At 42.2% G+C, this 27,737-nt stretch overlaps 1 protein-coding gene across 2 annotated transcripts in view; it reads right to left on the bottom strand.

Moving 5' to 3' along the window:
- Positions 1-27,737, bottom strand: part of TRAPPC8 (trafficking protein particle complex subunit 8) — a 563,274-nt gene that overhangs the window by 138,628 nt on the left and 396,909 nt on the right. For both annotated transcript variants that reach the window (XM_053715000.1, XM_053715001.1), the window contains one exon: positions 15,628-15,754. In XM_053715000.1, the coding sequence (XP_053570975.1) occupies positions 15,628-15,754 (127 nt within the window). The remainder of the gene's footprint in view (positions 1-15,627; positions 15,755-27,737) is intronic.

A 27,737-nucleotide genomic window follows, 5' to 3' on the forward strand; every position in this document is an offset into this window, starting at 1 on the left:
TGAATAGAAGCCTTGCCCCTGTTCCTCCTTTCGAACTGGGTGGATCACTCCCATAACTAGGAGGTCTTGAACACAATGTAAGAATGCCTCTCTCTTTATCTGGTCTGCCGATAATTGTGAGAGGTGAAATCTTCCTTTTGGGGAAGAAGCTTTGAAGTCCAGAAGATATCCCTGGGACACAATTTCCAATGCCCAGGGATCCTGGACATCTCTTGCCCAAGCCTGGGCGAAGAGAGAAAGTCTGCCCCCTACTAGATCCGTTACCGGATCGGCGGCTGATTTTTACAGTGTGTATAATAGACTAACAGAGCATTGCACCCACTTGCAAATGGATGATTAACCCCTTAGTTTCAAAACCGGATCAAAAAAACGATAAACGTTTTTTAACAGTCACAACAAACTGCCACAGCTCTGCTGTGGCCCTACCTACTCATACAACGACTTTGGAAGGCACAAAAACCCTTTGTAGAGGTCCTAAGTGTTCAGGGGACTCCTTCAGGGAAACTTGATGTCTCAAATTGCAAAATCTAATGCGCATTTCGGCGCGAAAATAGGCCCCTCCCAACCTGTATTCACAGTGAGAGGGCCTAACAAAACTAACCCTAGGCAAAATCTAGCCAGCCATGTGGAAAAACTGGGCCCCAATAAAGTTTTATCACCAATATGTAGAAAAAAAAACATTTAAACACTTCCAGCAAACGTTATCTTATTTTCAGTAATGTGAGAAAGTAATAAGAATATTACCTTTTACAGCAAGCATGATACTAGTCGTTATTAAATCACTGTAATCAGGCTTACCTTAAATAAATCCGGTATTAACAGCATTTTCTAGCATATTCAATTCTCTAGAAAAATTTAAACTGCACATACCTCATAGCAGGAGACCCTGCACGCCATTCCCCCAGCTGAAGTTACCTCATCTCTTCAGTTATGTGTGAGAACAGCAATGGATCTTAGTTACAACCTGTTAAGATCATCAAAAACCACAGGCAGACTCTTTTTCAACTTTCTGCCTGAGGCTAAAACAGTACAACTCCGGTACCATTTGAAAATAACAAACTTTTGATTGAAGATAAACTAAATAAATTCACCACATCTCTCTAGCTACTTCCTATCTTGTCAAGAGCTGCAAGAGAATGACTGGTAGTGGCAGTTAGGGGAGGAGCTATATAGACAGCTCTGCTGTGGGTGATCCTCTTGCAAGCTTCCATTTGGGAAGGAGAATATCCCACAAGTAATGGATGATCCGTGGACTGGATACACCTTACAAGAGAAACTACCATAAATTGCACAGCATTTGTTATAGCTCAGGTGTACTGTTGTGTACCTGGTTAAGCTGACCCTTTCAATAAGACTATCGGAGTATTAAACCAATATTCCGTCCAAATAGTTTTGTTTGGCATTCATATATTGTCTATTCTCTGTTACTCCAAATCACCCATATGCACTACAGAAGTTAGTATAACCTTTTAACACGAACTAAGGGGGGTCTTAGATTTAGATGTAGCCTCAGTTTTTATGTTTGAATCCTGGCGTAGGAATATATATTTTGTCATTTGCTTGGGGGAAATTATAGAGTATTATTTGGTTCTAAAACTTTATTACTGTTCATGTTTAAGTTCTAACAACAGTTTGATTAAAAATGTTACAGAGTTACAATCACCCACAAAGATAACCATTTATGTCAACATACCTATATATGGGAGTGTTGGGGTTACTACCCCCTGTTGTACAACTTTGTTGATCTTATTTTTCAGATTTCCTAACTGTATATTTACCCCCCAGAGTCGACTGTGACATTTGGAGGGTTCCATTCCACCTTCTATTCTGATATACATTCTACCACCTCACCTTCCCTCCCCCCTCCTTTATTAATCAGCTTTTTCGCCCAAATAAACCCAACTGTCCTACTTTGCTGATACTTTCTTCTACTAACCCTATACATCTTCTCACCCCCCCCTTTCTTTCTTTTTTTTTTTTTTTCCCTCCCGCATACCTCCTAGTGCAAATATGGCTCACTCAAGAGAGGAGACACCACATTGAACTTTTAACCATAAATACTAAGGGCCTTAATAGCCCGGAGAAGCGATCACTAATCATTAGAGACCTACATAGAATGGGTGGAGACATTATACTACTCCAGGAGATGCACTTCTCCAGACTCAGGGAACCCAAATGGTTTAATAGACATTTCCCAGTAGCTTAGTTTGCATCAGGGCCTTAAAAAAAAAAAATGGGGTGGGCATTTTATTTCGATCAACAGTACCCTTCCAATTAGAGCACGCAGTCAGAGACCCTAATGGCAGATATCTGATACTGACGGGTACACTATATGGTAGACCCATGACCCTGGCCAACCTTTACTTTCCAAATACAGCACAAGACCTATTCCTTAAAACGGTTATGCACAAAATCTTAGAAGTAGAGAAGGGAATTCTATACCTGGGTGGTGATTTTAATGCATCATTGAGCCCCGCACTGGATACATCTGATGGCCTCTCCAGCACTCCCCACAAGGTGATCAAACATCTCATTAAATCCTTGAGAGATCATGTATTGCATGATATTTGGCGCACTTATCACCCTTCAGGCAGGAATTATACCTTTTACTCGCATCCGCATAGGAAGTACACAAGGATAGACTACTTGTTTACAGACTCTGCGGGTCTTACTATCACCACAGGCAGTAGCATCAACACAATCACCTGGTCTGATCACGCTCCGGTCAGATGCACTATTGATTGGCCAAACACTCCGGTGATTCCCTTTGTTTGGAGAATGGATGAATTCCTCCTGGACAACCAACCCTTAAAACAAGAATTACGCAAAAATCTGGAGGAATACTTTCGGTTGAACACAGTAGAAGCCCTGAGTAATACAACAATCTGGGAAGCGCACAAATGTGTGCTCAGAGGGGTATTGATTAGGCACAACGCAACTCTGCGTAAAAATAGAAGAGACATGTATGGGAGGCTCCTGGCGCAGGTTGCCCAGAAGGAGCTAGCACACAAGGACTCGCCAGCCGATGGAGCAGTACAGGGGGAACTGGAGGTTGCCAGGTCCGCCTTGCTGCGCCATCTCCAGGAGGAACAGCATAGGAAGGCACTGATGCTGCGACAGCATTTCTTTGAACACGGTAATAAGGCGGGAAGACTACTGGCCCGAGCCCTGGCACGTAGGAGATTGAGCTCATACGGGTTTGAGATGACAAACGGCAATGGAGAGATCCATAGAGATGGACAATCCATTGCAAACACATTTGGAAGATTTTATGAATCTCTTTACAACTTACACCCCACGACTGGGGAGCAGGGAGAGGACCACAACAGACAGACTTCTGAACAAGCAATCCTGGACTACTTGGCGAGCGTTGAGCTGCCAAAACTGTCTACAGCAGAAGCGGACCACTTGGATTCTCCCTTTACTGCGGAAGAGATTCTTCGGGCTATAAAAGATCTGCCGAGTGGCAAAAGCCCGGGCCCTGATGGGATTGGCACTCGTTATTATAAATCCTTTGCAGACATTCTAATGCCCCATATGCTACACATGTTCAATAAGCTTTCAGAGGATCCCACATTGCCGAGCTCGATGCTTGAGGCCTTCATATCAGTCATCCACAAACCGGATAAACCGGGGAATCAGCCGAGTAGCTATAGGCCGATCTCACTACTTAACTCTGATGTTAAGATACTGGCTAAGGCCAATCGACTTAAAAAATATCTACCCCAACTGGTCTCGACCGACCAAGCAGGTTTTATCCCGGCAAGGGAGGCGCGGGATAACACGCTCAAGGTGATTCAATTAATATCTTTTGCCCATGCCAACTCCGCTCCGTTGATGCTGGTATCGACGGATGCGGAGAAGGCATTTGACCGGGTCAACTGGTCTTTTATGCGTCACACCCTGATAAAAATGGGATTTGGGCACGCTTTATTAGTTATGTATTCTCATTATACTCCAATCCCAACGCTAAAGTCCGAGTTAATGGCATGTTTTCCAGGGCCTTTCTAATCTCCAATGGAACTAGGCAGGGGTGTCCTCTGTCGCCCCTGCTCTTTGCGCTAGTCATGGAAGTTGTGGCAAGCAAAATACGAGCCAATCCTGTCATTCAGGGTATTGTGGTGGGGGGAATGGAACATAAGCTAGCAATGTATGCGGACGATGTCCTGCTAACACTTGCAGATAGTGCCTCCTCTCTGAAGGCCTCGTTGGAGGAATTTGCTGCCTTTGGACGAGTCTCAGACTTTCTGCTCAATCCTTCTAAGTCTGAGATCTTGAATATTACCATACCCCCAGCCACGTTCGAAAATCAGAGATATCACTGTCCCCTCAAAATAGCCTCGAAGCACTTAAAATATTTAGGCATTATGCTGGCCCCTTCGGTAAAAAAAATAGCAGATCTGTACTACAAATGCATTAGAGATGACATCACAAGAGATCTTGCAACATGGAAAAATAAGACCATCTCATGGATGGGAAGAATTCATGTTGCAAAAATGAATATTCTGCCTAGAGTGCTCTATGTTATGCAAACCATCCCTTTATCAGTAGCTGGACACATAATGCAACGGAGATTGAGTCTTATATTTGGAATGGAATGAGACCCAGAATTAGCAAAAAAACAATGTATCTTCCCAGAGATAGAGGCGGAGCTGGTGTACCGCTTCTGAGGGAATATTGTAAAGCAATAAGCCTTCAACGCATTGTAGAGTGGAGTCAAAACTCTGTGAATAAGGCTTGGATTGGACTTGACAGGGAGATACTCGGTAGGGGAAATGTTGGAGCACTCGCTTGGATGAAGCCTGAATATCGCCCCAACTGTATCTCACGTTACCCTTTGATAGAAGATGTCTTCACATGTTGGGATAGGTTAGTCAAAGTGGAGGGCCATCTTTCTACCTCCGCCTCGCCGGTTACCCCAGTGCGAGAAAATCCTGAAAATACTCACTAGCTGAGGCGGCTATATATAATACCAATAGTCAGGGTACGCTTAAAACGCAAGAAAGTCTGATTGAGTGGAATAGAGATCAGTTCTCCTCTTGGTTTCGAGTGGCGCAGTTAACTCATTATTTCAACAGCTCCCGGGATAGGGATTCTTTTACTAGACAGAGAACGACATTTGAGACGCTTTTTACTGCGACAAACACTCCTCAACATCTAATTTCACTCCTCTATCGATTGCTATTAGAGGGGAGTGGAGCGGCGGTTCCTTCCTATGCGGCTGCTTGGCAGAGAGAGCTCAACCTGGAGATTGATGTAAAGTCCTGGCTGACTATCTTTAGTAAAGCAAAAAAGGCAAGAAATGCATTACAAATTCCTGAGCAGGTGGTATCTGACCCCGCTGAGATTGAAGAAAATATACACGCATATGAATGGGGAGTGCTGGAGGGGCTGTGGAATGGAGGGTACGCTGCTACACATATGGTGGCATTGTCCACTGATACAGCCCTTTTGGGAAGTCATGCTCCGTGAGAGCAGCAGACTTTTGAATACCATATTGCCCCCTAATCCAAGCTATTTTATATATCATGACATGCCTAAAATTGCAATGGAGGCAAAACGCCATCTGTTCCTCCTGATGCTGAATTGTGCGAAAGGTCTTATCCCGAAACATTGGAAATCATTACACATACCAAATCTGGGAGAGTGGAAGGCCGGGGTGTGGGAACTGCTGGGACTTGAGAAATTTCATTACTTGAAAGCTGGGAAGATAGAGACTCATGAGTACATGACGCTAATTTGGGAAGGCAAAAATTTGTAAAGTTAGGTCACCCGCCGGAGAAGTCTAGGCATTATCAACGGTATATCTGAGACATGGAGTTTCCAAAGCTCACCCCCTTCCCCCTCCCTCTTTTTTTTCTCCTTCTTGGTTTCACTCTTCTTTTTCTTCTTTTCTCCCCCTATGTTTTCTTACTGTGATAAACTGTGGTAATAGAGCACTGAAAGAAAGACGCTTATCTGTTCGATACTTGGTGAAATAGATGATTATAAGTCAGAACCACTTATCTTAAGTACAAGCAAATGTTCCTACCTTGAAAATTTTTGATTGAATCAACATATATTTAGACAAGGTGTTAAATATGTAGGATATATCAAACAGTGAACAAACAAATTTTTAATGCAGAACATGTTAAACTGGAATATGTTGTAACATCTTTGACCTGTTATCTCATCACGTAAAGTGGTCATGTACATGCATACTGAATTGATTGTAATGTTCTATATATGTTCACTCAATAAAGCTTTTTTTTTAAATAAAAAAATAAAAACTAATAAGTCTTTATTTTGATATCTTATTAAAAATTGTTTCCTGGTTCTTGCACTTTAAATAGGAACACAAAGTCCTTTGGAAAAAGTTTAACCCTAGACTATTATATAATTGTACAGCTCAGAGATTAATGTGTTAAACATTATGTACACAACTTCAATCTGTGAAACAGAAAAGGAGGAGAGAACTTGCATGTAACTTCGAGGGACACATAGAGCCAACATGGCAGAGCTTCCTGACGATCGTGTGCAGAAATTAGACAAAGGACTCCACTCCGCTATGACAAGATGGAGACTAAGTCGGAAAAGAACGGATCACATGACCCGCCGACTAAGAACTGCGCCGCAACCTAAGTGTGCGCTGCTAAACAAAGCTGTAAGAAAAAACAGCAATGAGGTGTAAGAGAAATTTGGCCACAAAAAAAGGGACCAAATAAATCTTAGATCATAGGCGCTAATGAAAGCTTAAAATAGATAGTGAATGGTGTCAAAAACATAATTTATGCTTACCTGATAAATTTATTTCTCTTGTAGTGTAGTCAGTCCACGGGTCATCCATTACTTATGGGATATATTCTCCTTCCCAACAGGAAGTTGCAAGAGGATCACCCAAGCAGAGCTGCTATATAGCTCCTCCCCTCACATGTCATATCCAGTCATTCGACCGAAACAAGACGAGAAAGGAGAAACTATAGGGTGCAGTGGTGACTGGAGTTTTAATTAAAATTTAGAACTGCCTTAAAAAGACAGGGCGGGCCGTGGACTGACTACACTACAAGAGAAATAAATTTATCAGGTAAGCATAAATTATGTTTTCTCTTGTTAAGTGTAGTCAGTCCACGGGTCATCCATTACTTATGGGATACCAATACCAAAGCTAAAGTACACGGATGATGGGAGGGACAAGGCAGGAACACTTAAACAGAAGGAACCACTGCCTGTAGAACCTTTCTCCCAAAAACAGCCTCCGAAGAAGCAAAAGTGTCAAATTTGTAAAATTTTGAAAAAGTGTGAAGCGAAGACCAAGTTGCAGCCTTGCAAATCTGTTCAACAGAGGCCTCATTCTTAAAGGCCCAGGTGGAAGCCACAGCTCTAGTGGAATGGGCTGTAATTCTTTCAGGGGGCTGCTGTCCAGCAGTCTCATAGGCTAAACGTATTATGCTACGGAGCCAAAAAGAGAGAGAGGTGGCCGAAGCCTTTTGGCCTCTCCTCTGTCCAGAATAAACGACAAACAGAGAAGAAGTTTGCCGAAAATCTTTAGTTGCCTGTAAATAGAACTTCAGGGCACGGACTACGTCCAGATTATGCAAAAGACGTTCCTTCTTTGAAGAAGGATTAGGACATAATGATGGAACAACAATCTCTTGATTGATATTCCTGTTAGAAACTACCTTAGGTAAAAACCCAGGTTTAGTACGCAGAACTACCTTGTCTGAATGAAAAATCAGATAAGGAGAATCACAATGTAAGGCAGATAACTCAGAGACTCTTCGAGCTGAGGAAATAGCCATCAAAAACAGAACTTTCCAAGATAACAGCTTAATATCAATGGAATGAAGGGGTTCAAACGGAACACCTTGAAGAACTTTAAGAACTAAGTTTAAGCTCCACGACGGAGCAACAGTCTTAAACACAGGCTTAATCCTAGCTAAAGCCTGACAAAAAGCCTGAACGTCTGGAACTTCTGCCAGACGTTTGTGTAAAAGAATAGACAGAGCAGAAATCTGTCCCTTTAAGGAACTAGCAGATAAACCCTTTTCTAAACCCTCTTGTAGAAAAGACAATATCCTAGGAATCCTGACCTTACTCCATGAGTAACTCTTGGATTCACACCAATATAAATATTTACGCCATATCTTATGGTAAATTTTTCTGGTAACAGGTTTCCGAGCCTGTATTAATGTATCAATAACCGACTACGAGAAACCACGCTTTGATAGATTCAAGCGTTCAATCTCCATGCAGTCAGCCTCAGAGAAATTAGATTTGGATGGTTGAAAGGACCCTGAATTAGAAGGTCCTGCCTCAGAGGCAGAGACCATGGAGGACAGGACGACATGTCCACTAGGTCTGCATACCAGGTCCTGCGTGGCCACGCAGGCGGTATCAGAATCACAGATGCTCTCTCCTGTTTGATTCTGGCAATCAATCGAGGCAGCAACGGAAACGGAGGAAACACGTTAGCCATCTTGAAAACCCAAGGGGCTGCTAGAGCATCTACCAGCACCGTTCCCGGGTCCCTGGATCTGGATCCGTAACAAGGAAGCTTGGCGTTCTGGCGAGACGCCATGAGATCCATATCTGGTTTGCCCCAACGATGAATCAGTTGAGCAAAGACCTCCGGATGAAGTTCCCACTCCCCCAGATGAAAAGTCTGGCGACTAAGAAAGTCCGCCTCCCAGTTTTCCACGCCTGGGATGTGGATCGCTGACAGGTGGCAAGAGTGAGACTCTGCCCAGCGAATTATCTTGGAGACTTCTAACATCGCTAAGGAACTCCTGGTTCCCCCTTGATGGTTGATGTAAGCCACAGTCGTGATGTTGTCCGACTGAAATCTGATGAACCTCAGTGTTGCTAACTGAGGCCAAGCTAGAAGAGCATTCAATATTGCTCTTAATTCCAGAATATTTATTGGGAGGAGTTTCTCCTCCTGAGTCCACGATCCCTGAGCCTTCAGGGAGTTCCAGACTGCGCCCCAGCCTAGCAGGCTGGCATCTGTTGTTACAATCATCCAATCTGGCCTGCGAAAAGTCATTCCTTTGGACAGATGAACCCGAGACAACCACCAGAGAAGAGAATCTCTGGCCTCCTGGTCCAGAGTCAGTAGAGGGACAGATCTGAATAATCCCCATTCCACTGACTTAGCATGCATAATTGCAGCGGTCTGAGATGCAGGCGCGCAAATGGCACTATGTCCATAGCCGCGACCATTAAGCCGATCACTTCCATGCACTGAGCTACTGATGGCCTTGGAATGGAATGAAGGACACGGCAAGCATTTAGAATCTTTGATAACCTGGACTCCGTCAGGTAAATCTTCATCTCTACAGAATCTATCAGAGTCCCTAGAAAAGGAACCCTTGTGAGTGGTAACAGAGAACTCTTTTCCAAGTTCACTTTCCACCCATGCGACCTCAGAAATGCAAGAACTATCTCTGTATGAGACTTTGCATCTTGAAAACTCGACGCTTGTATCAGAATGTCGTCTAGGTACGGAGCCCAGAACTTTTGTAAAAATTTTCGGGGCCGTAGCTAACCCAAAGGGAAGAGCTACAAACTGGTAATGCCTGTCTAGAAAGGCAAACCTCAGGTACCGATAATGATCCTTGTAAATCGGTATGTGAAGGTAGGCATCCTTTAAGTCCACTGTGGTCATATACTGACCCTCTTGGATCATGGGTAGGATGGTTCGAAAAGTTTCCATTTTGAACGATGGAACTCTTAGGAACTTGTTTAAGATCTTTAAGTCCAAGATTGGTCTGAAGGTCCCCTCTTTTTTGGGAACCACGAACAGATTTGAGTAAAACCCTTGCCCTTGTTCCGTTCGCGGAACTGGGTGGATCACTCCCATTACTAAGAGGTCTTGCACACATTGTAGAAATGCCTCTTTCTTTATTAGGTTCGTTGATAACCTTGACAGATGAAATCTCCCTTGTGGAGGAGAAGCTTTTAAGTCCAGAAGGTATCCCTGAGATATGATCTCCAACGTCCAGGGATCCTGGACATCTCTTGCCCAAGCCTGGGCGAAGAGAGAGAGTCTGCCCCCCACTAGATCCGTTTCCGGATAGGGGGCCCTTCCTTCATGCTGTCTTAGGGGCAGAAGTAGGCTTTCTGGCCTGCTTGCCCTTGTTCCAGGATTGGTTGCTTTTCCAACCCTGTCTGTAACGAGCAGCAGTTCCTTCCTGTTTTGGAGCGGAGGAAGTTGATGCTGCTCCTGCCCTGAAATTACGAAAGGCACGAAAATTAGCCTATTTGGCCTTTGATTTGGCCCTATCCTGAGGAAGGGAGTGACCCTTACCTCCCGTAATGTCAGCAATAATTTCTTTCAAACCGGGCCCGAATAAGGTTTGCCCTTTGAAAGGAATATTAAGCAATTTAGATTTAGAAGTCACATCTGCTGACCAGGATTTAAGCCATAGCGCTCTGCGTGCCTGGATGGCAAAACCGGAGTTCTTAGCCGTTAGTTTGGTTAAGTGCACAACGGCGTCCGAAACAAATGCATTAGCTAGCTTAAGGGCTTTAAGCTTGTTCATGATCTCATCCAATGGTGCTGTGCGAATGGCCTCCTCTAGAGACTCAAACCAGAAAGCTGCCGCAGCAGTGACGGGCGCAATGCATGCAAGGGGCTGTAATATAAAACCTTGTTGAACAAACATTTTCTTAAGGTAACCTTCTAATTTTTTATCCATTGGATCTGAGAAAGCACAACTATCCTCCACCGGGATAGTGGTGCGTTTAGCTAAAGTAGAAACTGCTCCCTCCACCTTAGGGACCGTCTGCCATAAGTCTCGTGTGGTAGCGTCTATTGGGAACATTTTTCTAAATATTGGAGGAGGGGAAAAGGGCACACCGGGTCTATCCCACTCCTTGCTAATAATCTCTGTAAGCCTTTTAGGTATAGGAAAAACCTCAGTACACACCGGCACCGCATAGTATTTATCCAGCCTACATAACTTCTCTGGGATCGCGACCGTGTCACAATCATTCAGAGCCGCTAACACCTCCCCTAGCAATACGCGGAGGTTCTCAAGCTTAAATTTAAAATGTGAAATTTCTGAATCCGGTCTCCCTGGATCAGATCCGTCACCCACAGAATGAAGCTCTCCGTCCTCATGTTCTGCAAATTGTGACGCAGTATCGGACATGGCTCTCGTGTCATCAGCGCGCTCTGTCCTTAACCCAGAGCAATCGCGCTTGCCTCTTAACTCAGGCAAATTAGATAATACTTCTTTCATAACATTAGCCATATCTTGTAAAGTGATTTGTAAGGGCCTTGATGTACTTGGCGCCACAACATCACGCACCTCCTGAGCGGGAGGCGCAGGTACTGACACGTGAGGAGAGTTAGGCGGCATAACTTCCCCCTCGATGTCTGGTGATAATTTCTTTACCGGTAAAGACTGACCTTTATTTAAAGTAATATCAATACAATTGGTACACATATTTCTATTGGGCTCCACATTGGCTTTTAAAAATAATGAACAAGCAGATTCATCTGTATCAGACATGTTTAAACAGACTAGCAATGAGACTAGCAAGCTTGGAAATTACTTTCAGAAAATTTTCCAGCAATGTAAAAAACGCTGCTGCGCTTTTAAAACACAAAAAGACAATTATAGTTGAAATAACAATGAACAAATTCAGTTATAGCAACCAAATTTTACATTAAATGTATGAAATCAGCAGAGGATTGCACCCACTAGTAAAGGATGATTAACCCCTTAATACCCAAAAACGGATAAACAAATTAACAGTTAACGTTTTTATCACAGTCAACACACACTGTCACAGGTCTGCTGTGACTGATTACCTCCCTCAAATATAAGTTTTGAAGACCCCTGAGCTCTCCGGAGACGTCCTGGATCAAGAAGGAAGAAACAGGAAGACTATGATTGAATTTTAACTGCGCAACAAGGCGCCAACAAAAAGCCCCTCCCAGTCATATTACACAGTGGGAGACCAGCTATAACGGTTTCTATGCAGAAATATACGTTAGCCATGTGGAAAAAATCATGCCCAAAGATATTTATCACCAAGTACCTCACAAAACGATTAACATGCCAGTAAACGTTTTTAAAAAACAACATTTCATATGTTGTGTAAAGTTATCACTAAGCCTGCTACCAGTCGCTTCTACTGCAGTTAAGGCTCATACATTATTCAGTCAAATTCTATTCCCTAGAAAATAACTCTACTGTGTATACATTTACCAGCCTGATACCAGTCGCTACTTCTGCATTTTAGGCTGTACTTACATCATATGGGTATCGGCAGTGTTTTCTTAGTCAATTCCATTCCTAGAAAATATTTTACTGCACATACCTCATTTGCTGGGGACCCCGCATGCTATTCCCTTTTCTGAAGTTACCCCACTCCTCAGAATGTGCGAGAACAGCCAGTGGATCTTAGTTACGTCTGCTAAGATCATAGAACACGCAGGCAGATTCTTCTTCCAATACTGCCTGAGAGAAAAAACAGCACACTCCGGTGCCATTTAAAATAACAAACTTTTGATTGAAGAATAACTAAGTAAAAAACTCCTAACTCCTCTCACGACCTCCTTCTTTGTTGAGTGTTGCAAGAGAATGACTGGATATGACATGTGAGGGGAGGAGCTATATAGCAGCTCTGCTTGGGTGATCCTCTTGCAACTTCCTGTTGGGAAGGAGAATATATCCCATAAGTAATGGATGACCCGTGGACTGACTACACTTAAGAAGAGAAATAAAAAGTGAATATAAAAATATATAACTGTATAAGTGTAATGATAATAATAAACCTTACAATGTTAATAGCCAATCTTGACAAAAAAGTGGTCCAAAAAATGTGCAAAATTTGTATAAATTTAATATAAGTGAATAAAAAAATATATAAATTCAGATATACAAAGTATCATATGCATTGATCAGGCGCAATAGATAGTGTAGTATACATATAAAATTGTAACAATGAGGTTTACTTAAAAAATTGCAACAATGAGCTTTACTTAAAAAAACGACAATTATGCTACATAAAGGTTACAATACTTAAATAAAAAATAATAAAAACAAGATTGGAACAAAGGATTCCCAAGCGGTGACTCGATGTTAGCCGGGAAATTCGTGGATCAAAAGACCCATAACGGGTTGAAATGCGTTGCTCCTATTCCTAGAAGTGTTTTGTCCCTCTAAGGCTCCCGTAAGACTTGAGTTGAGCTACTCATAGGCAGTAGAAGCTATTCAAACGAATATCCCGTTCAAACTTCATCGCCATATTGGAACGCTCTGCTGAAGGGGTGTTACTGTTATCGAAGGAGCTGCCACAGAGAGGAGAATACACACGTCTCGACACCGACTACTCGTATACTTTTTTCTGGTATCTCTTCTGCTGTTTGATTCGGTTCTTTATTTATTCCAGCTTCTTCATGTGACATTTGATCCACAAATTTCCCGGCTAACATCATCGAGTCACCGCTTGGAAATCCTTTGTTCCAATCTTGTTTTTATTATTTTTTTATTTAAGTATTGTAACCTTCTTTATGTAGCATCATTGTAGTTTTTTAAGTAAACCTCACTGTTGCAATTTTTTAAGTAAACCTCATTGTTGCAATTTTATATGTACATGTATACTACACTATCTATTGCGCCTAATCAACGCATATGATACTTTGTATATCTGCATTTTATATATTTTTTTATTCACTTGTATTAAATTTATACAAAATTTTTTGGACTACTTTTTTGCCAAGATTGGCTATTAACATTGTAAGGTTTATTATCATCATTACACTTGTATACTTATATATTTTTATATTCACTTTTTATTTTGACACCATTCACTATCTATTTAAAGCTTTCATTAGCGCCTATGATCTAAGATTTATTTGGTCCCTTTTTTTGTGGCCAAATTTCTCTTACACCTCATCACATATTTATTTAGAGGCCGGGGAGTCCTCTTGTTTTCATAGGCTTAATAGCGTTTCACAGCGCAGTAATCAATATCACTTTTTGTACTCAAAGAAAAAACAGCTTCCTTCCTGCCGTACAATAAGAAAGGCGGAAGTTCACAAACACACAAGAATGAGGGCATGGTCCCAGACTAATCTGCCCGAATCTGACTGCAGCAGAGCGGTATCACAGTCACACTATGCACAATCTCCAATGTACAGTCACAAAGAAATGTTTCTAACACAAAACATCTTCAACGCAGTTATCATAAGTACAAATAGCATTTGCCTGGAGTACCCAAAAGCTTGCTTTGCATGACCCATAAACAGAAAAAGGAATATACTTTAATTAATTATAAGTAATAATCCCTGGTCTCGTCACATATAAGTGCCTGCTCTCTGCCTGTAAATATCCTTCTAAAGGATACACATATCCCATAATAATATTGCAACTCCAACTTATTAAGTGCACAGTCTCCCATACCTAAAAGACAATAGGCACTTACCTGCAGTCTGGCCGTCCGGCCGGAAGATGGCTTACGCAGCGTGGCAGGCTGCCACTCCTCACAGAGACCTGTAGCAAAAGAAAGGACAGAGTAAACCTACTCTGGCTTTCTGTAACATGGGCAGCAATTATGTCAGGAAAACGCAGCAAAGCCCATCTTAAAAGATCCTCACTTTTTTAAAGCCACCACTGCCCTACTGAAGAGACTAACCTGGAGTACGGCTAGACCCAATCTTGAGAGGAAAGATCAGAATAAACAGATTATGGCTTTCAAAATAATAAAATCTTGATAGAAGTGAAATAAATCCAATCTTCTCAGACACTAAATCTTCACCTCCTCCTTGCACCAAAGACAAAGAGAATGGACTGGGGTTTGTGGGAAGGGAAGTGATACTTAACAGTTTAACTGTGGTGATCTTTCCTCCTCCTGCTGGCCAGGAGTGATATTCCCAACGGTAATTGATGAAGCTGTGGACTCACCATATCTTAGGAAAGAAATAAAAACATGCCCCCCCCATAAAGTCTATGTGCAATAACGCCAATGAGCTCTTCAAATAAAATAATATGTCCAAAGGCTATATATATAAACATATATAATCTTGCCCATATATAAGGTTAACAGAGTATTTGAAAAAACAAATAGTGTTTCTAGCAGGAGAGTGTTATTGGTAAGTACTAACAGGAAACCAGTCCAGTACTGAAAACATATCAGCAGAGGACATAATATAGGAGTGATCTCTAGACCCAGTAGAAAGGGGAAAAAGACAAGTCCCTGCAAAATCTGTGGGAGGTCAGCAACTAAAATGCTCTCATGGGAAAGAAAAAAATGAGTCACAACCTGTACTCCTCTCACAAACACTGTATTCAGAGGAGAATGGGCCCCACAAATCTGAAAACCCTGATCAACAAAGAAGTCATTTGCACATCTTTACTCCTCAGCTTCCTCCAGCAGAGGCAAAGTTAAGACTAAACATAGTCTTGGTGTTTGGGAATCTTTGCCTCCCCCTAGTGGCAAGGTAATTCCCAGTAGTAATGGATCTGGACTCTTACCACGTATATGGGAGGGGAAAAAAAAGAGCTTGCATTTGTGTATACTGCGGTATTTACACATGTAAGATGTGAGCATAAAACATTTACAAAAAAATAATGACATTTTATTATTTTGTCTGATCGGAATGTTTTCTATAAAATTATTATTATATGTTCTTACTTGCTGGGACGCCACTGACAGGCGCTACGCCATCCAGGTTACTAGTATTCTGAACAGTGCTGAGATTATAGACGATACCAAGGATATGCAATTCTCCTGTTTCATAAGGAAATAACTTTAATCGTGCCTGAGTGGAAAAAAGGACAAATTAAATACAACTATATTAAAAACATTTTTGTAAAGAAGCTAAACATGAAAAAATAAGAAAAGAATACTAGATCGACTTAAAGAGAAAGATAAGTGCCCAAGAAAAAAATATGACCATTGTGGACTTTCAAGTAATGCCACTTAAATATGTTTCTCTCAAATTCCTTAAACAGTGCAATCTCTACTTTGGGTCTGTAACAGAGCATAATGGCATGAAGGTATAGGTGGGAAAAAACATAATTTATGCTTACCTGATAAATTTATTTCTCTTGTAGTGTATTCAGTCCACGGGTCATCCATTACCTATGGGATTATATCTCCTTCCCAACAGGAAGTTGCAAGAGGATCACCCAAGCAGAGCTGCTATATAGCTCCTCCCCTCACATGTCATATCCAGTCATTCGACCGAAACAAGACAAGAAAGGAGAAACCATAGGGTGCAGTGGTGACTGTAGTTTTAATTAAAATTTAGATCTGCCTTAAAAGACAGGGCGGGCCGTGGACTGAATACACTACAAGAGAAATAAATTTATCAGGTAAGCATAAATTATGTTTTCTCTTGTTAAGTGTATTCAGTCCACGGGTCATCCATTACCTATGGGATACCAATACCAAAGCTAAAGTACACGGATGATGGGAGGGACAAGGCAGGAACTTTAAACGGAAGGAACCACTGCCTGTAGAACCTTTCTCCCAAAAACAGCCTCCGAAGAAGCAAAAGTGTCAAATCTGTAAAATTTTGAAAAAGTGTGAAGTGAAGACCAAGTTGCAGCCTTGCAAATCTGTTCAACAGAGGCCTCATTCTTAAAGGCCCAGGTGGAAGCCACAGCTCTAGTGGAATGAGCTGTAATTCTTTCAGGAGGCTGCTGTCCAGCAGTCTCATAGGCTAAACGTATTATGCTACGAAGCCAAAAAGAGAGAGAGGTAGCCAAAGCTTTTTGACCTCTCCTCTGTCCAGAGTAAACGACAAACAGGGAAGAAGTTTGACGAAAATCTTTAGTTGCCTGCAAATAGAACTTCAGGGCACGGACTACGTCCAGATTATGCAAAAGTCGTTCCTTCTTTGAAGAAGGGTTAGGACACAATGATGGAACAACAATCTCTTGATTGATATTCCTGTTAGAAACTACCTTAGGTAAGAACCCAGGTTTAGTACGCAGAACTACCTTGTCTGAATGGAAAATCAGATAAGGAGAATCACAATGTAAGGCAGATAACTCAGAGACTCTTCGAGCCGAGGAAATAGCCATCAAAAACAGAACTTTCCAAGATAACAGTTTAATATCAATGGAATGAAGGGGTTCAAACGGAACACCTTGAAGAACTTTAAGAACCAAGTTTAAGCTCCACGGCGGAGCAACAGTCTTAAACACAGGCTTAATCCTAGCCAAAGCCTGACAAAAAGCCTGAACGTCTGAAACTTCTGCCAGACGTTTGTGTAGAATAGACAGAGCAGAAATATGTCCCTTTAACGAACTAGCAGATAAGCCCTTTTCTAAACCCTCTTGTAGAAAAGACAATATCCTAGGAATCCTAACCTTACTCCATGAGTAACTCTTGGATTCGCACCAATATAAATATTTACGCCATATCTTATGGTAAATTTTTCTGGTAACAGGTTTCCGAGCCTGTATTAAGGTATCAATAACCGACTCCGAGAAGCCACGCTTTGACAGAATCAAGCGTTCAATCTCCATGCAGTCAGCCTCAGAGAAATTAGATTTGGATGGTTGAAAGGACCCTGAATTAGAAGGTCCTGCTTCAGAGGCAGAGACCATGGTGGACAGGACGACATGTCCACTAGGTCTGCATACCAGGTCCTGCGTGGCCACGCAGGCGCTATCAGAATCACCGATACTCTCTCCTGTTTGATCTTGGCAATCAGTCGAGGAAGCATCGGAAATAGTGGAAACACATAAGCCATGTTGAAGACCCAAGGGCTGTCAGAGCATCTATCAGCACCGCTCCCGGGTCCCTGGACCTGGATCCGTAACAAGGAAGCTTGGCGTTCTGGCGAGACGCCATGAGATCCATATCTGGTTTGCCCCAACAATGAATCAGTTGAGCGAAAACCTCCGGATGAAGTTCCCACTCCCCCGGATGAAAAGTCTGACGACTTAGAAAATCCGCCTCCCAGTTCTCCACGCCTGGGATGTAGATCGCTGAAAGGTGGCAAGAGTGAGACTCTGCCCAGCGAATTATCTTTGAGACTTCCAACATTGCTAGGGAACTCCTGGTTCCCCCTTGATGGTTGATGTAAGCCACAGTCGTGATGTTGTCCGACTGAAATCTGATGAACCTCAGTGTTGCTAACTGAGGCCAAGCTAAAAGAGCATTGAGTATTGCTCTCAACTCCAGAATATTTATTAGGAGGAGTTTCTCCTCCTGAGTCCATAATCCCTGAGCCTTCAGGGAGTTCCAGACTGCGCCCCAACCTAGAAGGCTGGCATCTGTTGTTACAATCGTCCAATCTGGCCTGCGAAAGGTCATACCCTTGGACAGATGGACCCGAGAAAGCCACCAGAGAAGAGAATCTCTGGTCTCTTGGTCCAGACTTAGCAGAGGGGACAAATCTGAATAATCCCCATTCCACTGACTTAGCATGCATAATTGCAGCGGTCTGAGATGCAGGCGCGCAAATGGCACTATGTCCATTGCCGCTACCATTAAGCCGATTACTTCCATGCACTGAGCCACTGACGGGCGTGGAATGGAATGAAGGACACGGCAAGCATTTAGAAGCTTTGATAACCTGGACTCAGTCAGGTAAATTTTCATCTCTACAGAATCTATAAGAGTCCCTAGGAAAGAGACTCTTGTGAGTGGTGATAGAGAACTCTTTTCCACGTTCACTCTCCACCCATGCGACCTCAGAAATGCCAGAACTATCTCTGTATGAGACTTGGCCATTTGAAAGCTTTACGCCTGTATCAGGATGTCGTCTAGATACGGAGCCACCGCTATGCCTCGCGGTCTTAGAACCGCCAGAAGTGAGCCCAGAACCTTTGTAAAGATTCTCGGGGCCGTAGCCAACCCGAAGGGAAGAGCTACAAACTGGTAATGCCTGTTTAGAAAGGCAAATCTTAGGTACCGATAATGATCTTTGTGAATCGGTATATGAAGGTAGGCATCCTTTAAGTCTACCGTGGTTATGTATTGACCCTCTTGGATCATGGGTAGGATGGTTCGAATAGTTTCCATTTTGAATGATGGAACTCTGAGGAATTTGTTTAAGATTTTTAAATCCAAGATTGGCCTGAAGGTTCCCTCTTTCTTGGGAACCACAAACAGATTTGAGTAAAACCCTTGCCCTTGTTCCGTCCGCGGAACTGGGTGGATCACCCCCATTAACTAAGAGGTCTTGTACACAGCATAGAAACGCCTCTTTCTTTATTTGGTTTGCTGATAACCTTGAAAGATGAAATCTCCCTTGTGGAGGAGAAGCTTTGAAGTCCAGAAGATATCCCTGAGATATGATCTCCAACTCCCAGGGATCCTGGACATCTCTTGCCCAAGCCTGGGCGAAGAGAGAAAGTCTGCCCCCCACTAGATCCGTTTCCGGATAGGGGGCCCTCCCTTCATGTTGCCTTAGGGGCAGAAGCAGGTTTTCTGGCCTGCTTGCCCTAGTTCCAGGACTGGTTAGCTTTCCAGCCCTGTATGTAACGAGCAACAGTTCCTTCCTGTTTTGGAGTGGAGGAAGTTGATGCTGCTCCTGCCTTGAAGTTACGAAAGGCACGAAAATTAGACTGTTTGGCCTTTGATTTGGCCTTGTCCTGAGGAAGAGTATGACCCTTACCTCCAGTAATGTCAGCGATAATTTCTTTCAAGCCGGGCCCGAATAAGGTCTGCCCTTTGAAAGGAATATTAAACAATTTAGATTTAGAAGTCACGTCAGCTGACCAGGATTTAAGCCATAGCGCTCTGCGCGCTTGGATGGCGAATCCGGAGTTCTTAGCCGTAAGTTTGGTTAAATGTACAACGGCATCAGAAACAAATGCGTTAGCTAGCTTAAGTGCTTTAAGCTTGTCCATAATCTCATCCAATGGAGCTGTGCGAATGGCCTCTTCCAGAGACTCAAACCAGAATGTTGCAGCAGCAGTGACAGGCGCAATGCATGCAAGGGGCTGTAAGATAAAACCTTGTTGAACAAACATTTTCTTAAGGTAACCTTCTAATTTTTTATCCATTGGATCCGAAAAAGCACAACTATCCTCCACCGGGATAGTGGTACGCTTAGCCAAAGTAGAAAACATAATTTATGTAAGAACTTAACTGATAAATTCATTTCTTTCATATTAGCAAGAGTCCATGAGCTAGTGACGTATGGGATATACATTCGTACCAGGAGGGGCAAAGTTTCCCAAACCTCAAATGCCTATAAATACACCCCTCACCACACCCACAAATCAGTTTAACGAATAGCCAAGAAGTGGGGTGATAAGAAAAAAGTGCGAAAGCATAAAAAATAAGGAATTGGAATAATTGTGCTTTATACAAAAAAATCATAACCACCATAAAAAGGGTGGGCCTCATGGACTCTTGCTAATATGAAAGAAATGAATTTATCAGGTAAGTTCTTACATAAATTATGTTTTCTGTCATGTAATTAGCAAGAGTCCATGAGCTAATGACGTATGGGATAATGACTACCCAAGATGTGGATCTTCCACGCAAGAGTCACTAGAGAGGGAGGGATAAAATAAAGACAGCCAATTCCGCTGAAAATAATCCACACCCAAAACAAAGTTTAAATCTTATAATGAAAAAAACTGAAATTATAAGCAGAAGAATCAAACTGAAACAGCTGCCTGAAGTATTTTTCTACCAAAAACTGCTTCAGAAGAAGAAAACACATCAAATAGGTAGAATTTAGTAAAAATATGCAAAGAAGATCAAGTTGCTGCTTTGCAAATCTGATCAACCGAAGCTTCATTCCTAAACGCCCAGGAAGTAAAAACTGACCTAGTAGAATGAGCTGTAATCCTTTGAGGCAGAGTTTACCCGACTCGACATAAGCATGATGAATTAAAGATTTCAACCAAGATGCCAAAGAAATGGCTGAGGCCTTCTGACCTTTCCTAGAACTGGAAAAGATAACAAAAAGACTAGAAGTCTTTCGGAAAATCTTAGTAGCTTCAACATAATATTTCAAAGCTCTAACTACATCCAAAGAATGCAGTGATCTCTCCTTAGAATTCTTAGGATTAGGACAAAATGAAGGAACTACAATTTCTCTACTAATGTTGTTAGAATTCACAACCTTAGGTAAAAATTTAAAAGAAGTTCGCAACACCGCCTTATCCTGATGAAAAATCAGAAAAGGAGACTCACAAGAAAGAGCAGATAATTCAGAAACTCTTCTAGCAGAAGAGATTGCCAAAAGAACAAAACTTTCCAATAAAGTAATTTAATGTCCAGAGAATGCATAGGTTCAAACGGAGGAGCTTGAAGAGCCCCCAGAACCAAATTCAAACTCCAAGGAGGAGAAATTGACTTAATAACAAGTTTTATACGAACCAAAGCTTGTACAAAACAATAAAAATCAGGAAAACATAATTTATGCTTACCTGATAAATTTATTTCTCTTGTAGTGTATCCAGTCCACGGATCATCCATTACTTATGGAATATATTCTCCTTCCCAACAGGAAGCTGCAAGAGTCCACCCACAGCAAAGCTGCTACATAGCTCCTCCCCTAACTGCCATATTCAGTCATTCGACCGAAAACATGCAGAGAAAGGAAAAACCATAGGGTGCAGTGGTGACTGTAGTTCAAATGAAAAAATTACCTGCCTTAAAGTGACAGGGCGGGCCGTGGACTGGATACACTACAAGAGAAATAAATTTATCAGGTAAGCATAAATTATGTTTTCTCTTGTTAAGTGTATCCAGTCCACGGATCATCCATTACTTATGGAATACCAATACCAAAGCTAAAGTACACGGATGATGGGAGGGACAAGGCAGGTACTTAAACGGAAGTTACCACTGCCTGTAAAAAACCCTTTCTCCCAAAAATAGCCTCCGAAGAAGCAAGGTATCAAATTTGTTAAATTTGAAAAGTATGAAGCGCAGACCAAGACTCCGTCTTGTAAATCTGTTCAACAGAAGCCACATTTAAAAAAGGCCCAAGTGAAAACCACAGCTCTAGTAGAATGAGCTGTAATCCCTTCAGGAGGCTGCTGTCCAGCAGTCTCATAAGCTAAATGAATTATGTTTTTTAACCAAAAAGACAGAGAGGCTGCTGAAGTCTTTTGACCTCTCCTCTGTCCAGAATAGACAACAAACAAGGTGAACGTTTGATGAAAACTGTAGTAGCTTGTAAGTAAAACTTTAAAGCACAAACCACGTCCAATATTGTGTAATAGACGTTCCTTCTTTGAGGAAGGATTAGGATACAAGCATGGAACAACTATCTCTTGAGTGATGTACTTGTTAGAAACCACTTTAGGAAAAAACCCAGGTTGGTACGCAGGACTACCTTATCCGTACGAAGGACCAGATAAGGAGAATCACATTGTAACACAGATAACTTGGAGACTCTACGAGTCGAGGAATTAGCTAGCCAAAAGGAACTTTCCAAGATAAAGATTGATATCTATGGAACAAAAAAGGTTCAAATGGAACTTCTTGAAGAACCTTAAGAATCAGGTTTAAGCTCCATGGCGGAGCAACAGTTTTAAACACAGGCTTGGATCTAACCAAAGCCTGACCAAATGCCTGAACGTCTACAATACCTGCCAGACGCTTGTGCAAAAAAAAAAGACAGAGTAAAAATCTGTCCCCTTTTAAGGAATTAGCTGACAACCCTTTTCTCAAAAACATCTTGGAGAAAAGATAATATCCTGGGAATCCAGACTTTACACCATGAGTAACCCTTGGATTCATAACAATCAGATATTTACACCATATCTATGTTCAATTTTCCTAGAGACAGGCTTTCATGTCTGTATTAAGGTATCAATGACTGACTCGGAGAAGCCATGCTTTGATAACATCAAGCGTTCAGTCTCCAGGCAGTCCATCTCAGATTGATTCTATTTAGATGGTTGAAAGGACCCTGAGGTAGAGGGACCTGTCTCAGAAGCAGAGACCGTGATGGAAAGGATGACATGTCCACCAGATCTGCATACCAGGTCCTGCGTGGCTACGCAGGCGCTGTCAAAAACACCAAAGCCCTCTCCTGCTTGGTCTTGACCTCCGGAGGAAATCCCACTCCCCCGGAAGAAAAGTCTGACGACTTAGAAAATCCACCTCCCAGTTCTCAACACCTGGGATATGGATAGCTGATAGACAAGAGTGAGTCTCTGTCCAGTGAATTATTGTAAGACTTCTAACATCGCTAGGGAACTTCTGTTCCCCCTTGATGGCTGATGTAAGCCACAGTCGTGTATATTGTCCGACTGAGTATGATGTACCTCAGAGTTGCTAACTGAGGCCAAGTCTGAAGAGCATGGAATATCACTCCCAGTTCCAGAATATTTATTAGAAGGAGGGTCTCCTCCTAAGTCCACTATCCCTGAGCCTTCAGGGAGTTCCAGACTGCATCCCAACCTAAAAGGCTGGCATCTATTGTAACAATTGTCCCATCTGACCTGCGGAAGGTCATACCCTTGGACAGATGGACCCGACATAGTCACCAGAGAAGAGAATCTCTGGTCTCTTGGTCCAGGTTTAACAGGGGGACAAATCTGTGTAATCCCCGTTCCTCTGACTGAGCATGCATAGTTGCAGCGGTCTGAAATGTAGACGTGCAAACGGTACTATGTCCCTTGCCGCTACCATTAAGCCGATTTCATTCATGTACTGAGCCACCGAAGGGCGCGGATGGGATGAAAAAACACGGCAGAAATTTTGAAACTTTGACAACCTGGACTCCGTCAGGTAAATTTTCATTTCTACAGAATCTATCAGAGTCCCTAGGAGGGAAACCCTTGAGATTGGGGATAGAGAACTCTTTCCTTGTTCACTTTCCACCCATGTGATCTCAGAAATGCCAGTACTACGTCCGTATGAGACTGGGCAATTTGGATGTTTGACGCCTGTATCAGGATGTCGTCTAAATAAGGGGCCACTTCTATGCCCCGCAGTCTAAGGACCGCCAAAGCGACCCCAGAACCTCCATAAAGATTCTTGGGGCTGTAGATATCCCAAAGGAAAGAGCTACAAACTGGTAATGCCTGTCTAGAAAGGCAAACCTGAAAAACGATGGTGATCTTTATGCATCACAATGTGAGGATAAGCATCCTTCAAATCCATTGTAGTCCTCTATTGACTCTCCTGGATCATAGTTAAGATGGTACGAATAGTTTCCATCTTAAATGACGGAATTCTGAGGAATTTGTTTAAGATCTTTAGATCCAAAATAGGTCTGAAGGTTCCCTCTCCTTGGGAACCACAAACAGATTTGAGTAAAAACTCTGTCCCTGTTCCTCTCTTGGAACTGGATGGATCTCGTACACAATGTAAGAATGTCTCCTTCTTTATCTGGTTTGCAGATAATTGTGAAAGGCGAAATCTCCCCTTTTTTGGGGGGGGAATCTTTGAAATCCAGAAGATATCTCTGGGATATAAATTCCAATGCCTAGGGATCCTGGGCATCTCTTGCCCACGCCTGGGCGAAGAATGAAAGTCTGCCCCCTATAGGATCCGTTACCGGATAGGGGTCCGTTCCTTCATGCTGCCTTAGAGGCAGCAGCAGGCTCCTTGGCCTGCTTATCTTTGTTCCAGGTCCGATTGTCTCCAGACCGCCTTGGACTGAGCAAAAATTCCCTCTTGTTTTGCCTTAGAGGAAGAGGATGCCACACCTGCCCTGAAGTTTTTAAAAGGTACGAAAATTAGACTTTTTTTTTTTTTTTTTTTTTTTTTGCCCTTGATTTAGACCTATCCTGAGGAAGGGCATGGCCTTTTCCTCCAGTGATATAAGCAATAATCTCCTTCAAACCAGGCCCGAATAGGGTCTGCCCCTTGAAGGGAAGTTAAGTAGCTTATTTATTAAAGTCACGACAGCTGACCATGATATAAGCCATAGCGCTCTGCACGCCAGTATAGTAAAAAACAGAATTCTTAGCCGTTAGTCTAGTCAAATGAACAAGGCATCAGAAAACAAGGAATTGGCTAGCATAAGCTTGTCAAATATATTCATCCAATGGAGTCGCTTAACTGTAAAGCCTCATCAAGAGACTCAACCCAGAACGCCGCAGCAGCAGTGACAGAAGCAATGTATGCAAGGGGCTGCAGGATAAAACCCTGTTGAATAAACATTTTTTTATCCATTGGATCTAAAAAGCACAACTGTCCTCGTCAGAGGTAGTGGTACGCTTAGCTAGAGTAGAAACTCTTCTCTCCACCTTAGGAACTGTCTGCCAGAAGTCCCGTGTGGTGGTAACTATTAGAAAACATTCTTCTAAAAAATAGGAGGGGAAGAGAACGGCACACCTGGTCTATCCCATTCCTTATTAAAAAATTTTTAGTAAACCTCTTTAGGTATTGGAAAAAACATCAGTACACACCGGCACTGCATATTATTTATCCAGTCTACACAATTTCTCTGGCCCTGCGATTGTACACATTCATTCAGAGCAGCCAAAGCCTCCCTGAGCAACAAGTGGAAGTTCTCAAGCATAAATTTTAAATGTAGAAATATCAGAATCAGGTTAAATCATCTTCCCTGAGTCAAAAAAAAAAATCACCCACAGACTAAGCATATTGTGAGGTAGTATCATACATGGTTCTTAAAGCGTCTGTATGCTCTGTATCTACCCCCAGAGCTAACTGCTTTCCTTTAATTTCAGGTAGTCTGACTAATACTGCTGCCAGAATATTATTCACCACCTTTGCCATGTCTTGTAAAATAAACGCTATGGGCGCCCTTGATGTACTTGGCGCCATTTGAGCGTGAGTCCCTGAAGCGGGAGTCGAAGGGTCTGACACGTGGGGAGAGTTAGTCGGCATAACTTTCCCCTCGACAGAATCCCCTGGTAAAAGAAACGCTATGGGTGCCCTTGATGTACTTGGCGCCATTTGAGCGTGAGTCCCTAAAGCGGGAGTCAAAAGGTCTGACACGTGGGGAGAGTTAGTCGGCATAACTACCCCCACGACAGAATCCTCTGGTGATAATGTTTTTAAAGACAAAAAATGATCTTTATTGTTTAACATGAAATCAGTACATCTGGTACACATTCTAAGATGGGGTTCCACCATGGCTTTAAAACATAATGAACACAGAGCTTCCTCTATGTCAGACATGTTAGAACAGACTAATAATGATTAACCCCTTAATGCAAAAAACAGATAAAAAAAAAACAAAAAAAACGACATAGACGTTTTTAAAAACAGACACAACAAACTGCCACAGCCAACAGTGGGAAGCTTCAGTTAACTGTTTCTATGCAAAATTTAAGCCAGCCATGTGGAAAAAACTTAGGCCCCAATAAGTTTTATCACCAAACATATGTTAAAAAAACGATTAAACATGCCAGCAAACGTTTTAAAACACATTTTTACAAGAGTATGTATCTCTATTAATAAGCCTGATACCAGTCGCTTTTACTGCATTTAAGGCTATACCAACATTACAGTGTTATCACCAATGTACGTTAAAAAACGATTAAACATGCCAGCAAACGTTTTAAAACACATTTTTATAAGAGTATGTATCTCTATTAATAAGCCTGATACCAGTCGCTATCGCTGCATTTAAGGCTTTACTTACATTACTTCGGTATCAGCAGTATTTTCTTAGTCAATTCCATTCCTAGAAAAATATTTTACTGCACATACCTTATCGGCAGGAAAACCTGCACGCCATTCCCCCTCTGAAGTACCTCACTCCTCAGAATGTGTGAGAACAGCAAATGGATCTTAGTTACGTCTGCTAAGATCATAGAAAAACGCAGGCAGATTCTTCTTCCAAATATTCTTCTTCCAAATACTGCCTGAGATAAACAGCACACTCCGGTGCCATTTAAAAATAACAAACTTTTGATTGAAGAATAAACTAAGTAGAAAGCACCACAGACTCTCACAACCTCCTATCTATGTTGAGGCTTGCAAGAGAAAGACTGAATATGGCAGTTAGGGGAGGAGCTATGTAGCAGCTTTGCTGTGGGTGGACTCTTGCAGCTTCCTGTTGGGAAGGAGAATATATTCCATAAGTAATGGATGATCCGTGGACTGGATACACTTAACAAGAGAAAACTAGCAATCTTTCTGTGAAAAAGAACAGAAAGAGCAAAGATTTATCCTTTTAAGGAACTTGCAGACAAAACTTATCCAAACCATCCTGAAGAAACTGTAAAATTCTAGGAATTCTAAAAGAATGCCAAGAAAAATGATGAGAAAAACACCAAAAAATGCAAGTCTTCCAGACTCGATAATATATCATCCTAGATACAGATTTACGAGCCTGCAACATAGTATTAATTACGGAGTCAGAGAAAACCTCTATGACTGAGAATCAAGCGTTCAATCTCCATACTTTCAATTTAAGGATTTGAGATCCTGATGGAAAAAAAGGACCTTGTGATAGAAGGTCTGGTCTTAACGGAAGAGTCCACGGTTGGCAAGAGGCCATCCGGACAAGATCTGCATACCAAAACCTGTGAGGCCATGCTGGAGCCACCAGCAGAATAAACGAACGCTCCTTTAGAATTTTGGAAATCACTCTTGAAAGAAGAACTAGAGGCGGAAAGATATAGCAGGATGATATTTCCAAGGAAGTGACAATGCATCCACTGCTTCCGCCTGAGGGTCCCTGGATCTGGACAGATACCTGGGAAGCTTCTTGTTTAGATGAGAAGCCATCAGATCTATTTCTGGAAGTCCCCATATTTGAACAATCTGAAGAAATACCTCTGGGTGAAGAGACCATTCGCCCGGATGTAGCATTTGGCGACTGAGATAATCCGCTTCCCAATTGTCTATACCTGGGATATGAACCGCAGAAATTAGACAGGGGCTGG

Source organism: Bombina bombina, chromosome 5 (genome assembly GCF_027579735.1).
Source record: "Bombina bombina isolate aBomBom1 chromosome 5, aBomBom1.pri, whole genome shotgun sequence".
NCBI lineage: Eukaryota > Metazoa > Chordata > Amphibia > Anura > Bombinatoridae > Bombina > Bombina bombina.